General features: G+C 44.5%; 1 protein-coding gene across 1 annotated transcript in view; it reads left to right on the forward strand.

The window, feature by feature from the left end:
- The window catches only part of necab1 (N-terminal EF-hand calcium binding protein 1), a 152,482-nt gene extending 149,578 nt beyond the window's left edge, over positions 1 to 2,904 (forward strand). The window contains exon 13 of the mRNA XM_046327275.1: positions 1,794 to 2,904. Within this exon, the coding sequence (XP_046183231.1) occupies positions 1,794 to 1,822 (29 nt within the window). The 3' untranslated portion in view covers positions 1,823 to 2,904. The remainder of the gene's footprint in view (positions 1 to 1,793) is intronic.
- The last annotated feature ends 9,926 nt before the right edge of the window (positions 2,905 to 12,830 follow it).

Genomic DNA, 12,830 nt, shown 5'->3' on the forward strand with positions numbered 1-12,830 from the left:
GTTTGGAACTCTCTTTGTTATTGGCAGAGAGGTTTGGAACTCTCTTTGTTATTGGCAGAGAGGTTTGGAACTCTCTTTGTTATTGGCAGAGAGGTTTGGAACTCTCTTTGTTATTGGCAGAGAGGTTTGGAACTCTCTTTGTTATTGGCAGAGAGGTTTGGAACTCTTTGTTATTGGCAGAGAGGTTTAGAACTCTCTTTGTTATTGGCAGAGAGGTTTAGAACTCTCTTTGTTATTGGCAGAGAGGTTTGGAACTCTCTTTGTTATTGGCAGAGAGGTTTAGAACTCTCTTTGTTATTGGCAGAGAGGTTTAGAACTCTCTTTGTTATTGGCAGAGAGGTTTAGAACTCTCTTTGTTATTGGCAGAGTGGTTTAGAACTCTGTTATTGGCAGAGAGGTTTAGAACTCTCTTTGTTATTGGCAGAGAGGTTTAGAACTCTCTTTGTTATTGGCAGAGAGGTTTAGAACTCTCTTTGTTATTGGCAGAGAGGTTTGGAACTCTCTTTGCTATTGGTCTATTAACCAATTTACCGCATGATGATGTCACCAGGCAAACTGTAACTCCCGCCCCATGTAAACCTGCTGATTAGAAGGTCCTGAGTAGATTGTATTTTCAACCAATCAACTATCAGGAAATAAACACTAATCAAATGTTTTCACACTTTTACAGTGTTTAGTTTTATCAGCTGTTGTACAATATGGACTGCAATTGAACGTTAAGCCTGCCTGGGGTATCATGTTGATTGAGTTAGCACTTCTGGGACAAATATTGGAAGTGAGCGACCTGGCTCTACGTTTTAGACTGGTTTGTGAATAAAACAGCCTAAGAATTAACACACAGGAAGTTAATTTAAACACACTGAGGAAGATGAACATGGGGATGAAGTATTCTCACACATCTTATGTACAAAACAACAAACAGTTCTGGGCAATATTTACTCCCTTTGAGAGCCTGGGTCAGGCTGGCTAGCCAATCAGGACCTGGAGAGACTGCATGGCTAGAGTGTGCACAGGGGTGGAGACACATGGCTATTGACTAACTATATGCCATTAACCAGACACTTTTATACAAAGCAAGTTCCAGGGAATTGAACCCACTACTCTGGCATTTCAAGTGCCATCCTCTACCTACTGAGCTACAGAGGACCTCCATTGGTTCCATCTTGCCAGCTCAATCAATATAGTCTTTTCTTTTCTTGAACACGATCTCCTTCGCCCTCCGGCCTCCCAGGGAGTTGATTCTGAGGAGGACAATGTAGACCTGTTGATCTGGAAGTGGTTTATTATGTAATGGATCAGTGTTTGTGAGTTAGTGTGTCTTTTCTCCCTCTTTTCTCTCCCTCTCTTCTCACTTCTCTCCCTCCCTCCTCTCCCTATTTTCTCTCTTCTCTCCCTCCTCTCTCTCTCTTCTCTCCATCCCTACTCTCCCTCTCTTCTCTCCCTCCTCTCTCTCTCTTCTCTCCATCCCTACTCTCCCTCTCTTCTCTCCCTCCCTCCTCTCCCTATTTTCTCTCTTCTCTCCCTCTTTTCTCTCCCTCTCTTCTCTCTTCTCTCCCTCCCTCCTCTCCCTATTTTCTCTCTTCTCTCCCTCCTCTCTCTCTCTTCTCTCCATCCCTACTCTCCCTCTCTTCTCTCCCTCCTCTCTCTCTCTTCTCTCCCTCCCTTCTCTCTTATCTGCATCCCTCCTCTCCCTATTTTCTCTCCCTCTCTTCTCTCCCTCCTCTCTCTCTCTTCTCTCCCTCTCTTCTCTCTTCTCTCCCTCCTCTCTCTCTCTTCTCTCCCTCTATTCTCAGCCTCCTGGTGGGTCCTAAACAACAACTAAATGACATCACGCCAGGCCGACTGAGGACCGCTATCGATCAGAAACGTAGTTTGTAGTCTATCGTCTATCATTAGCATTGGGAAGAAGTGCACACACACACACACACACACACACACACACACACACACACACACACACACACACACACACACACACACACACACACACACACACACACACACACACACACACACACACACACACACACACACACACACACACACACACACACACACTGTCAACTTGTACTGTGAAGTCATTCTGAATTATTATGTATCAGACCTTTGTGTCCCTTCCTCATTAGCTGTGTTTTGATGATGCTGTTCATGCTCCTAGATGTTCACTGTTAGGATGATGCTGTGTCATGCTCCTAGATGTTCACTGTTAGGATGATGCTGTGTCATGCTCCTAGATGTTCACCCTGTTAGGATGATGCTGTTTCATGCTCCTAGATGTTTACCATGTTAGGATGATGCTGTTTCATGCTCCTAGATGTTCACCCTGTTAGGATGATGCTGTTTCATGCTCCTAGATGTTTACCATGTTAGGATGATGCTGTGTCATGCTCCTAGATGTTTACCCTGTTTTGATGATGCTGTGTCATGCTCCTAGATGTTCACTGTTAGGATGATGCTGTTCCACGCTCCTAGATGTTCACCCTGTTAGGATGATGCTGTTTCATGCTCCTAGATGTTTACCATGTTAGGATGATGCTGTTTCATGCTCCTAGATGTTTACCATGTTAGGATGATGCTGTGTCATGCTCCTAGATGTTTACCCTGTTAGGAGGATGCTGTTTCATGCTCCTAGATGTTTACCCTGTTAGGATGATGCTGTTTCATGCTCCTAGATGTTTACCATGTTAGGATGATGCTGTGTCATGCTCCTAGATGTTTACCCTGTTAGGATGATGCTGTTTCATGCTCTGAGATGTTTACATCAGCAGAGATTCCAGGCATGTGTCTCAAATGGCACCCTATTCCCTATATAGTGCACTACTTTAGACCAGAGCCCTATAGAGCCCTATTCCCTATATAGTGCACTACTTTGGACCAGAGCCCTATAGAGCCATATTCCCTATATAGTGCACTACTTTAGACCAGAGCCCTATAGAGCCCTATTCCCAATATAGTGCACTACTTTAGACCAGAGCCCTATTCCCTATATACTGCACTACTTTAGACCAGTACTGGCACCCTATTCCCTATATAGTGCACTACTTTAGACCAGAGGCCTTCCTCTGCAGGGAATATTGTGTCATTTGGAATGCATGCCACCTGTCAGTAGTAGTATGTCCTCCACACTACCGGTCACAAGTTTTAGAAAACAACGGGGTTTTCTTTATTTTTACTATTTTCTACATTGTAGAATAATAGTGAAGACATCAAAACTATGAAATAACACATATAGAATCATGTAGTAACCAAGAATGTGGTAAATTAAAATATATTTTGTATTTAAGACTCTTCAAAGTAGCCACCTTTTGCCTTGATGACAGAGTTGCACAATCGTGGCATTCTCTCAACCAGATTCATGAGGTAATCACCTGGAATGCATTTCAATTAACAGGTGTGACTTCTTAAAAGTGAATTTGTGGAATTTATTTCCTTCTTAATGCATTTGAGCCAATCAGTTGAGTTGTGACAAGTTAGGGGTGGTATACAGAACATAACCCTATTTGGTAAAAGACCAAGTTCATATTATGGCAAAAACAGCTCAAATAAGCAAAGAGAAACAACAGTCTATCATTACTTTAAGACATGAAGGTCAGTCAATCCGGAACATTTCAAGAACTTTGAACGTTTCTTCAAGTGCAGTCGCAAAAACCACCAAGCGCCACAGGAAAGGAAAACCCAGTTCATTAGAGTTACCTCTGCTGCAGAGGGTAAGTTCATTAGAGTTACCTCTGCTGCAGAGGATAAGTTCATTAGAGTTAACTGGCTCTCATGAGGACCACCACAGGAAAGGAAGACCCAGAGTTACCTCTGATGCAGAGGATAAGTTCATTAGAGATAACTGGCTCTCATGAGGACCGCCACAGCAAAGGAAGACCCAGAGTTACCTCTGCTGCAGAGGATAAGTTCATTAGAGTTAACTGGCTCTCATGAGGACCACCACAGGAAAGAAAGACCCAGAGTTACCTCTGCTGCAGAGGATAAGTTCATTAGTTACCTCTGCTGCAGAGGATAAGTTCATTAGAGTTACCAGCCTCAGAAATGGCAAAATAAAATAAATGCTTCAGAGAGTTTATTAAGTAACAGACACATCTCCATCTGTTCAGAGGAGACTGTGTGAATCAGGCCTTCTTGGTCAAATTGCTGCAAGGAAACCACTACTAAAGGACACCAACAGGAAGAAGAGACTTGCTTGGGCCAAGAAACATAAGCATGGATATTAGACCGGTGGAAATGTGTCTTTTGGTCTGGAGTCCAAATTGGAGATTTTTGGTTCCAACCGCCGTGTCTTTGTGAGACACGATGTGGGTGAACGGACGGTCTCCGCGTGTGTTTTTCCCACCGTAAAGCATGGCGGAGGAGGTGTTATGGTGTGATGGTGTGGGGGTGTGATGGTGCCACTGTCTGTGATTTATTTAGAATTCAAGGAATACTTAACCAGCATGGCTATTCTGCAGGGATACGCCATCCTATCTGGTTTGTGTTTAGTAGGACTATCATTTGTTTTTCAACAGGACAATGACCCAACACATCTCCAGGCTGTGTAAGGGCTATTTGACCAAGGAGAGTGATGGAGTGCTGCATCAGATGACCTGGCCTCCACAATCACCCAACCTCAACACAATTGAGATGGTTTGGGATGAGTTGGATTGCAGAGTGAAGGAAAAGCAGCCAACAAGTGCTCAGCATATGAGGGAACTCCTGTTGGAAAAGCATTCCAGCTGAATATGGTTAATAGAACGCCAAAGCTGTCATCAAGGCAAAGGGCGGCTATTTGAAGATTAAAAAAAAAATGTTACCTTTATTTATTAACCAGGTAAGCTGGTTGAGAACCAGTTCTCATTTACAACTGCGGCCTGGCCAAGATAAAGCAAAGCAGTGCGACACAAACAACAACACAGAGTTACACATGGAGTAAAGAAGCGTACAGTCAACAACACAATAGAAAAGTAGAAAGTCCATATATAGTGTGTATAACATATAGTTTGACACTTTTTTGGTTACTAATGATTCCATATGTGTTATTTCATTGTTTTGATGTCTTCACTATTATTCTACAATGTAGAAATTAGTAAAAATAAAGAAAAACCCGTGAACGAGTAGGTGCTGTAACACTTTTGACTGGTACTGGACATGGCTGTACTGTACAGTGAGGGTTTGTGTCTGTGGGTTTTTCTCTGCGTGTGTGTCCGTGTGTGTCTGTGTGTTAGAGGCTATCCCTGTGTAGTATCAGTGCTTGGGAGGATGAGAACAACCCAAGCTAACCAACAGGTCACCGTACATTTCTGGACAAGATGGATTCTATAGTTATTGGATGTATTTTAATGTGTGTAAATCATTCAGTGGTAAGAAATAAAGATAATATATTGTTGTCTGTCTCTGTATCTTATTTCAATCAGGTTGTACAATGCTCATACTGTCACTGAGAGTTAACCTACCGTTAGCCTGAAATGATCTGTCACTGAGAGTTAACCTACCGTTAGCCTGAAATGACCTGTCACTGAGAGTTAACCTACCGTTAGCCTGAAATGACCTGTCACTGAGAGTTAACCTACCGTTAGCCTGAAATGACCTGTCACTGAGAGTTAACCTACCGTTAGCCTGAAATGACCTGTCACTGAGAGTTAACCTACCGTTAGCCTGAAATGACCTGTCACTGAGAGTTAACCTACCGTTAGCCTGAAATGACCTGTCACTGAGAGTTAACCTACCGTTAGCCTGAAATTACCTGTCACTGAGAGTTAACCTACCGTTAGCCTGAAATGACCTGTCACTGAGAGTTAACCTACCGTTAGCCTGAAATGACCTGTCACTGAGAGTTATCCTACCGTTAGCCTGAAATGACCTGTCACTGAGAGTTAACCTACCGTTAGCCTGAAATGACCTGTCACTGAGAGTTAACCTACCGTTAGCCTGAAATGACCTGTCACTGAGAGTTAACCTACCGTTAGCCTGAAATGACCTGTCACTGAGAGTTAACCTACCGTTAGCCTGAAATGACCTGTCACTGAGAGTTACCGTTAGCCTGAAATGACCTGTCACCCTTGAAATGACCTGTCACTGAGAGTTAACTGAAATGACCTGTCACTGAGAGTTAACCTACCGTTAGCCTGAAATGACCTGTCACTGAGAGTTAACCTACCGTTAGCCTGAAATGACCTGTCACTGAGAGTTAACCTACCGTTAGCCTGAAATGACCTGTCACTGAGAGTTATCCTACCGTTAGCCTGAAATGACCTGTCACTGAGAGTTATCCTACCGTTAGCCTGAAATGACCTGTCACTGAGAGTTAACCTACCGTTAGCCTGAAATGACCTGTCACTGAGAGTTATCCTACCGTTAGCCTGAAATGACCTGTCACTGAGAGTTATCCTACCGTTAGCCTGAAATGACCTGTCACTGAGAGTTATCCTACCGTTAGCCTGAAATGACCTGTCACTGAGAGTTATCCTACCGTTAGCCTGAAATGACCTGTCACTGAGAGTTATCCTACCGTTAGCCTGAAATGACCTGTCACTGAGAGTTATCCTACCGTTAGCCTGAAATGACCTGTCACTGAGAGTTATCCTACCGTTAGCCTGAAATGACCTGTCACTGAGAGTTAACCTACCGTTAGCCTGAAATGACCTGTCACTGAGAGTTATCCTACCGTTAGCCTGAAATGACCTGTCACTGAGAGTTATCCTACCGTTAGCCTGAAATGACCTGTCACTGAGAGTTAACCTACCGTTAGCCTGAAATGACCTGTCACTGAGAGTTATCCTACCGTTAGCCTGAAATGACCTGTCACTGAAATGACCTGTCACTGAGAGTTATCCTACCGTTAGCCTGAAATGACCTGTCACTGAGAGTTATCCTACCGTTAGCCTGAAATGACCTGTCACTGAGAGTTATCCTACCGTTAGCCTGAAATGACCTGTCACTGAGAGTTATCCTACCGTTAGCCTGAAATGACCTGTCACTGAGAGTTAACCTACCGTTAGCCTGACCTGTCACTGAATTACCTGTGACCTGTCACTGAGTTATCCTACCGTTAGCCTGAAATGACCTGTCACTGAGAGTTATCCTACCGTTAGCCTGAAATGACCTGTCAAATGACCTGTCACTGAGAGTTATCCTACCGTTAGCCTGAAATGACCTGTCACTGAGAGTTATCCTACCGTTAGCCTGAAATGACCTGTCACTGAGAGTTAACCTACCGTTAGCCTGAAATGACCTGTCACTGAGAGTTATCCTACCGTTAGCCTGAAATGACCTGTCACTGAGAGTTAACCTACCGTTAGCCTGAAATGACCTGTCACTGAGAGTTAACCTACCGTTAGCCTGAAATGACCTGTCACTGAGAGTTATCCTACCGTTAGCCTGAAATGACCTGTCACTGAGAGTTAACCTACCGTTAGCCTGAAATGACCTGTCACTGAGAGTTATCCTACCGTTAGCCTGAAATGACCTGTCACTGAGAGTTATCCTACCGTTAGCCTGAAATGACCTGTCACTGAGAGTTAACCTACCGTTAGCCTGAAATGACCTGTCACTGAGAGTTATCCTACCGTTAGCCTGAAATGACCTGTCACTGAGAGTTAACCTACCGTGACCTAGCCTTAGCCTGAAATGACCTGTCACTGAGAGTTAACCTACCGTTAGCCTGAAATGACCTGTCACTGAGAGTTAACCTACCTAGCCTGTGACCTGTCACTGCCTGAAATGACCTGTCACTGAGAGTTAACCTACCGTTAGCCTGAAATGACCTGTCACTGAGAGTTAACCTCCTAGCCTTAGCCTGAAATGACCTGTCACTGAGAGTTAACCTACCGTTAGCCTGAAATGACCTGTCACTGAGAGTTAACCTACCGTTAGCCTGAAATGACCTGTCACTGAGAGTTAACCTACCGTTAGCCTGAAATGACCTGTCACTGAGAGTTATCCTACCGTTAGCCTGAAATGACCTGTCACTGAGAGTTATCCTACCGTTAGCCTGAAATGACCTGTCACTGAGAGTTAACCTACCGTTAGCCTGAAATGACCTGTCACTGAGAGTTAACCTACCGTTAGCCTGAAATGACCTGTCACTGAGAGTTAACCTACCGTTAGCCTGAAATGACCTGTCACTGAGAGTTAACCTACCGTTAGCCTGAAATGACCTGTCACTGAGAGTTAACCTACCGTTAGCCTGAAATGACCTGTCACTGAGAGTTAACCTACCGTTAGCCTGAAATGACCTGTCACTGAGAGTTAACCTACCGTTAGCCTGAAATGACCTGTCACTGAGAGTTAACCTACCGTTAGCCTGAAATGACCTGTCACTGAGAGTTAACCTACCGTTAGCCTGAAATGACCTGTCACTGAGAGTTAACCTACCGTTAGCCTGAAATGACCTGTCACTGAGAGTTAACCTACCGTTAGCCTGAAATGACCTGTCACTGAGAGTTAACCTACCGTTAGCCTGAAATGACCTGTCACTGAGAGTTAACCTACCGTTAGCCTGAAATGACCTGTCACTGAGAGTTATCCTACCGTTAGCCTGAAATGACCTGTCACTGAGAGTTATCCTACCGTTAGCCTGAAATGACCTGTCACTGAGAGTTATCCTACCGTTAGCCTGAAATGACCTGTCACTGAGAGTTATCCTACCGTTAGCCTGAAATGACCTGTCACTGAGAGTTATCCTACCGTTAGCCTGAAATGACCTGTCACTGAGAGTTATCCTACCGTTAGCCTGAAATGACCTGTCACTGAGAGTTATCCTACCGTTAGCCTGAAATGACCTGTCACTGAGAGTTATCCTACCGTTAGCCTGAAATGACCTGTCACTGAGAGTTATCCTACCGTTAGCCTGAAATGACCTGTCACTGAGAGTTATCCTACCGTTAGCCTGAAATGACCTGTCACTGAGAGTTAACCTACCGTTAGCCTGAAATGACCTGTCACTGAGAGTTAACCTACCGTTAGCCTGAAATGACCTGTCACTGAGAGTTAACCTACCGTTAGCCTGAAATGACCTGTCACTGAGAGTTAACCTACCGTTAGCCTGAAATGACCTGTCACTGAGAGTTATCCTACCGTTAGCCTGAAATGACCTGTCACTGAGAGTTATCCTACCGTTAGCCTGAAATGACCTGTCACTGAGAGTTATCCTACCGTTAGCCTGAAATGACCTGTCACTGAGAGTTATCCTAAATGACCTGTTAGCCTGAAATGACCTGTCACTGAGAGTTAACCTACCGTTAGCCTGAAATGACCTGTCACTGAGAGTTATCCTACCGTTAGCCTGAAATGACCTGTCACTGAGAGTTATCCTACCGTTAGCCTGAAATGACCTGTCACTGAGAGTTAACCTACCGTTAGCCTGAAATGACCTGTCACTGAGAGTTAACCTACCGTTAGCCTGAAATGACCTGTCACTGAGAGTTAACCTACCGTTAGCCTGAAATGACCTGTCACTGAGAGTTAACCTACCGTTAGCCTGAAATGACCTGTCACTGAGAGTTAACCTACCGTTAGCCTGAAATGACCTGTCACTGAGAGTTAACCTACCGTTAGCCTGAAATGACCTGTCACTGAGAGTTAACCTACCGTTAGCCTGAAATGACCTGTCACTGAGAGTTAACCTACCGTTAGCCTGAAATGACCTGTCACTGAGAGTTATCCTACCGTTAGCCTGAAATGACCTGTCACTGAGTTAGTTATCCTACCGTTAGCCTGAAATGACCTGTCACTGAGAGTTATCCTACCGTTAGCCTGAAATGACCTGTCACTGAGAGTTATCCTACCGTTAGCCTGAAATGACCTGTCACTGAGAGTTATCCTACCGTTAGCCTGAAATGACCTGTCACTGAGAGTTATCCTACCGTTAGCCTGAAATGACCTGTCACTGAGAGTTATCCTACCGTTAGCCTGAAATGACCTGTCACTGAGAGTTATCCTACCGTTAGCCTGAAATGACCTGTCACTGAGAGTTATCCTAAATGACCGTTAGCCTGAAATGACCTGTCACTGAGAGTTAACCTACCGTTAGCCTGAAATGACCTGTCACTGAGAGTTAACCTACCGTTAGCCTGAAATGACCTGTCACTGAGAGTTAACCTACCGTTAGCCTGAAATGACCTGTCACTGAGAGTTAACCTACCGTTAGCCTGAAATGACCTGTCACTGAGAGTTAACCTACCGTTAGCCTGAAATGACCTGTCACTGAGAGTTATCCTACCGTTAGCCTGAAATGACCTGTCACTGAGAGTTATCCTACCGTTAGCCTGAAATGACCTGTCACTGAGAGTTATCCTACCGTTAGCCTGAAATGACCTGTCACTGAGAGTTATCCTACCGTTAGCCTGAAATGACCTGTCACTGAGAGTTATCCTACCGTTAGCCTGAAATGACCTGTCACTGAGAGTTATCCTACCGTTACCTGTCACTGAGAGTTATCCTACCGTTAGCCTGAAATGACCTGTCACTGAGAGTTATCCTACCGTTAGCCTGAAATGACCTGTCACTGAGAGTTATCCTACCGTTAGCCTGAAATGACCTGTCACTGAGAGTTAACCTACCGTTAGCCTGAAATGACCTGTCACTGAGAGTTAACCTACCGTTAGCCTGAAATGACCTGTCACTGAGAGTTAACCTACCGTTAGCCTGAAATGACCTGTCACTGAGAGTTAACCTACCGTTAGCCTGAAATGACCTGTCACTGAGAGTTAACCTACCGTTAGCCTGAAATGACCTGTCACTGAGAGTTAACCTACCGTTAGCCTGAAATGACCTGTCACTGAGAGTTAACCTACCGTTAGCCTGAAATGACCTGTCACTGAGAGTTATCCTACCGTTAGCCTGAAATGACCTGTCACTGAGAGTTATCCTACCGTTAGCCTGAAATGACCTGTCACTGAGAGTTATCCTACCGTTAGCCTGAAATGACCTGTCACTGAGAGTTAACCTACCGTTAGCCTGAAATGACCTGTCACTGAGAGTTAACCTACCGTTAGCCTGAAATTACCTGTCACTGAGAGTTATCCTACCGTTAGCCTGAAATGACCTGTCACTGAGAGTTAACCTACCGTTAGCCTGAAATGACCTGTCACTGAGAGTTAACCTACCGTTAGCCTGAAATGACCTGTCACTGAGAGTTAACCTACCGTTAGCCTGAAATGACCTGTCACTGAGAGTTAACCCCCAAAATGACCTGTTGAGCACTTACCCCAAATGACCTGTCACTGAGAGTTAACCTACCCCAAAATGACCTGTCACTGAGAGTTAACCTGACCTGTTAGCCTGAAATTACCTGTCACTGAGAGTTATCCTACCGTTAGCCTGAAATGACCTGTCACAGAGTTATCAATCCCAGCCTGAAATGACCTGTCACTGAGAGTTATCCTACCTGTCACTAGCCTGAAATGACCTGTCACTGAGAGTTAACCTACCGTTAGCCTGAAATGACCTGTCACTGAGAGTTATCCTGACCGTTAGCCTCCCCAAATGACCTGTCACTGAGAGTTAACCTACCCCCTGAAATGACCTGTCACTGAGAGTTAACCTACCCCCTGAAATGACCTGTCACTGAGAGTCACATTACCCCAAAAATGACCTGTCACTGAGCGTCACATTACCCCAAAAATGACCTGTCACTGAGAGTTATCCTACCGTTAGCCTGAAATTACCTGTCACTGAGAGTTAACCTACCGTTAGCCCGAAATTACCTGTCACTGAGAGTTAACCTACCGTTAGCCTGAAATTACCTGTCACTGAGAGTTAACCTACCGTTAGCCCGAAATTACCTGTCCCTGAGAGTTACGTTAGCCTGAAATGACCTGTCACTGAGAGTTATCCTACCGCTACCCCCAAAATGACCTGACACTGAGAGTCAGATTACCCCAAAAATTACCTGTCACTGAGAGTCACAATCCCCCAAAATGACCTGTCACTGAGAGTCACAATCCCCAAAATGACCTGTCACTGAGAGTCACATTACCCCAAAATGTCCTGTCACTGAGAGTCACATTACCCCAAAATGACCTGTCACTGAGAGTCACATTATCCCCAAATGACCTGTCACTGAGAGTCACATTATCCCAAAATGACCTGTCACTGAGAGTCACATTACCCCAAAATGTCCTGTCACTGAGAGTCACAATCCCCCAAAATGACCTGTCACTGAGATTCACAATCCCCCAAAATGACCTGTCACTGAGAGTCACAATCCCCCAAAATGACCTGTCACTGAGAGTCACAATCCCCCATATGACCTGTCACTGAGAGTCACAATCCCCCAAATGACCTGTCACTGAGAGTCACATTATCCCCAAATGACCTGTCACTGAGAGTCACATTACCCCAAAATGACCTGTCACTGAGAGTCACATTACCCCAAAATGTTGGGTTATCCCATTATCCCCAAATCCAAACATTGGTGAATTAGGACACAGAACCATTGGTGAATTAGGACACAGAACCATTGGTGAATTAGGACACAGAACCATTGGTGAATTAGGACACAGAACCATTGGTGAATTAGGACACAGAACCATTGGTGAATTAGGACACAGAACCATTGGTGAATTAGGACACAGAACCATTGGTGAATTAGGACACAGAACCATTGGTGAATTAGGACACAGAACCATTGGTGAATTAGGACACAGAACCATTGGTGAATTAGGACACAGAACCATTGGTGAATTAGGACACAGAACCATTGGATTCTGATGATTGAACACTTATTATGTATAATCCTCAACATGTCATTTCATATGATGCCAAAGGTGATAGGTTAAGTGTTACATTCCATTTCATATGATGCCAAAGGTGATAGGTTAAGTGTTACATTCCATTTCATATGATGC

The sequence above is a fragment of the Oncorhynchus gorbuscha genome, linkage group LG24, assembly GCF_021184085.1.
Source record: "Oncorhynchus gorbuscha isolate QuinsamMale2020 ecotype Even-year linkage group LG24, OgorEven_v1.0, whole genome shotgun sequence".
NCBI lineage: Eukaryota > Metazoa > Chordata > Actinopteri > Salmoniformes > Salmonidae > Oncorhynchus > Oncorhynchus gorbuscha.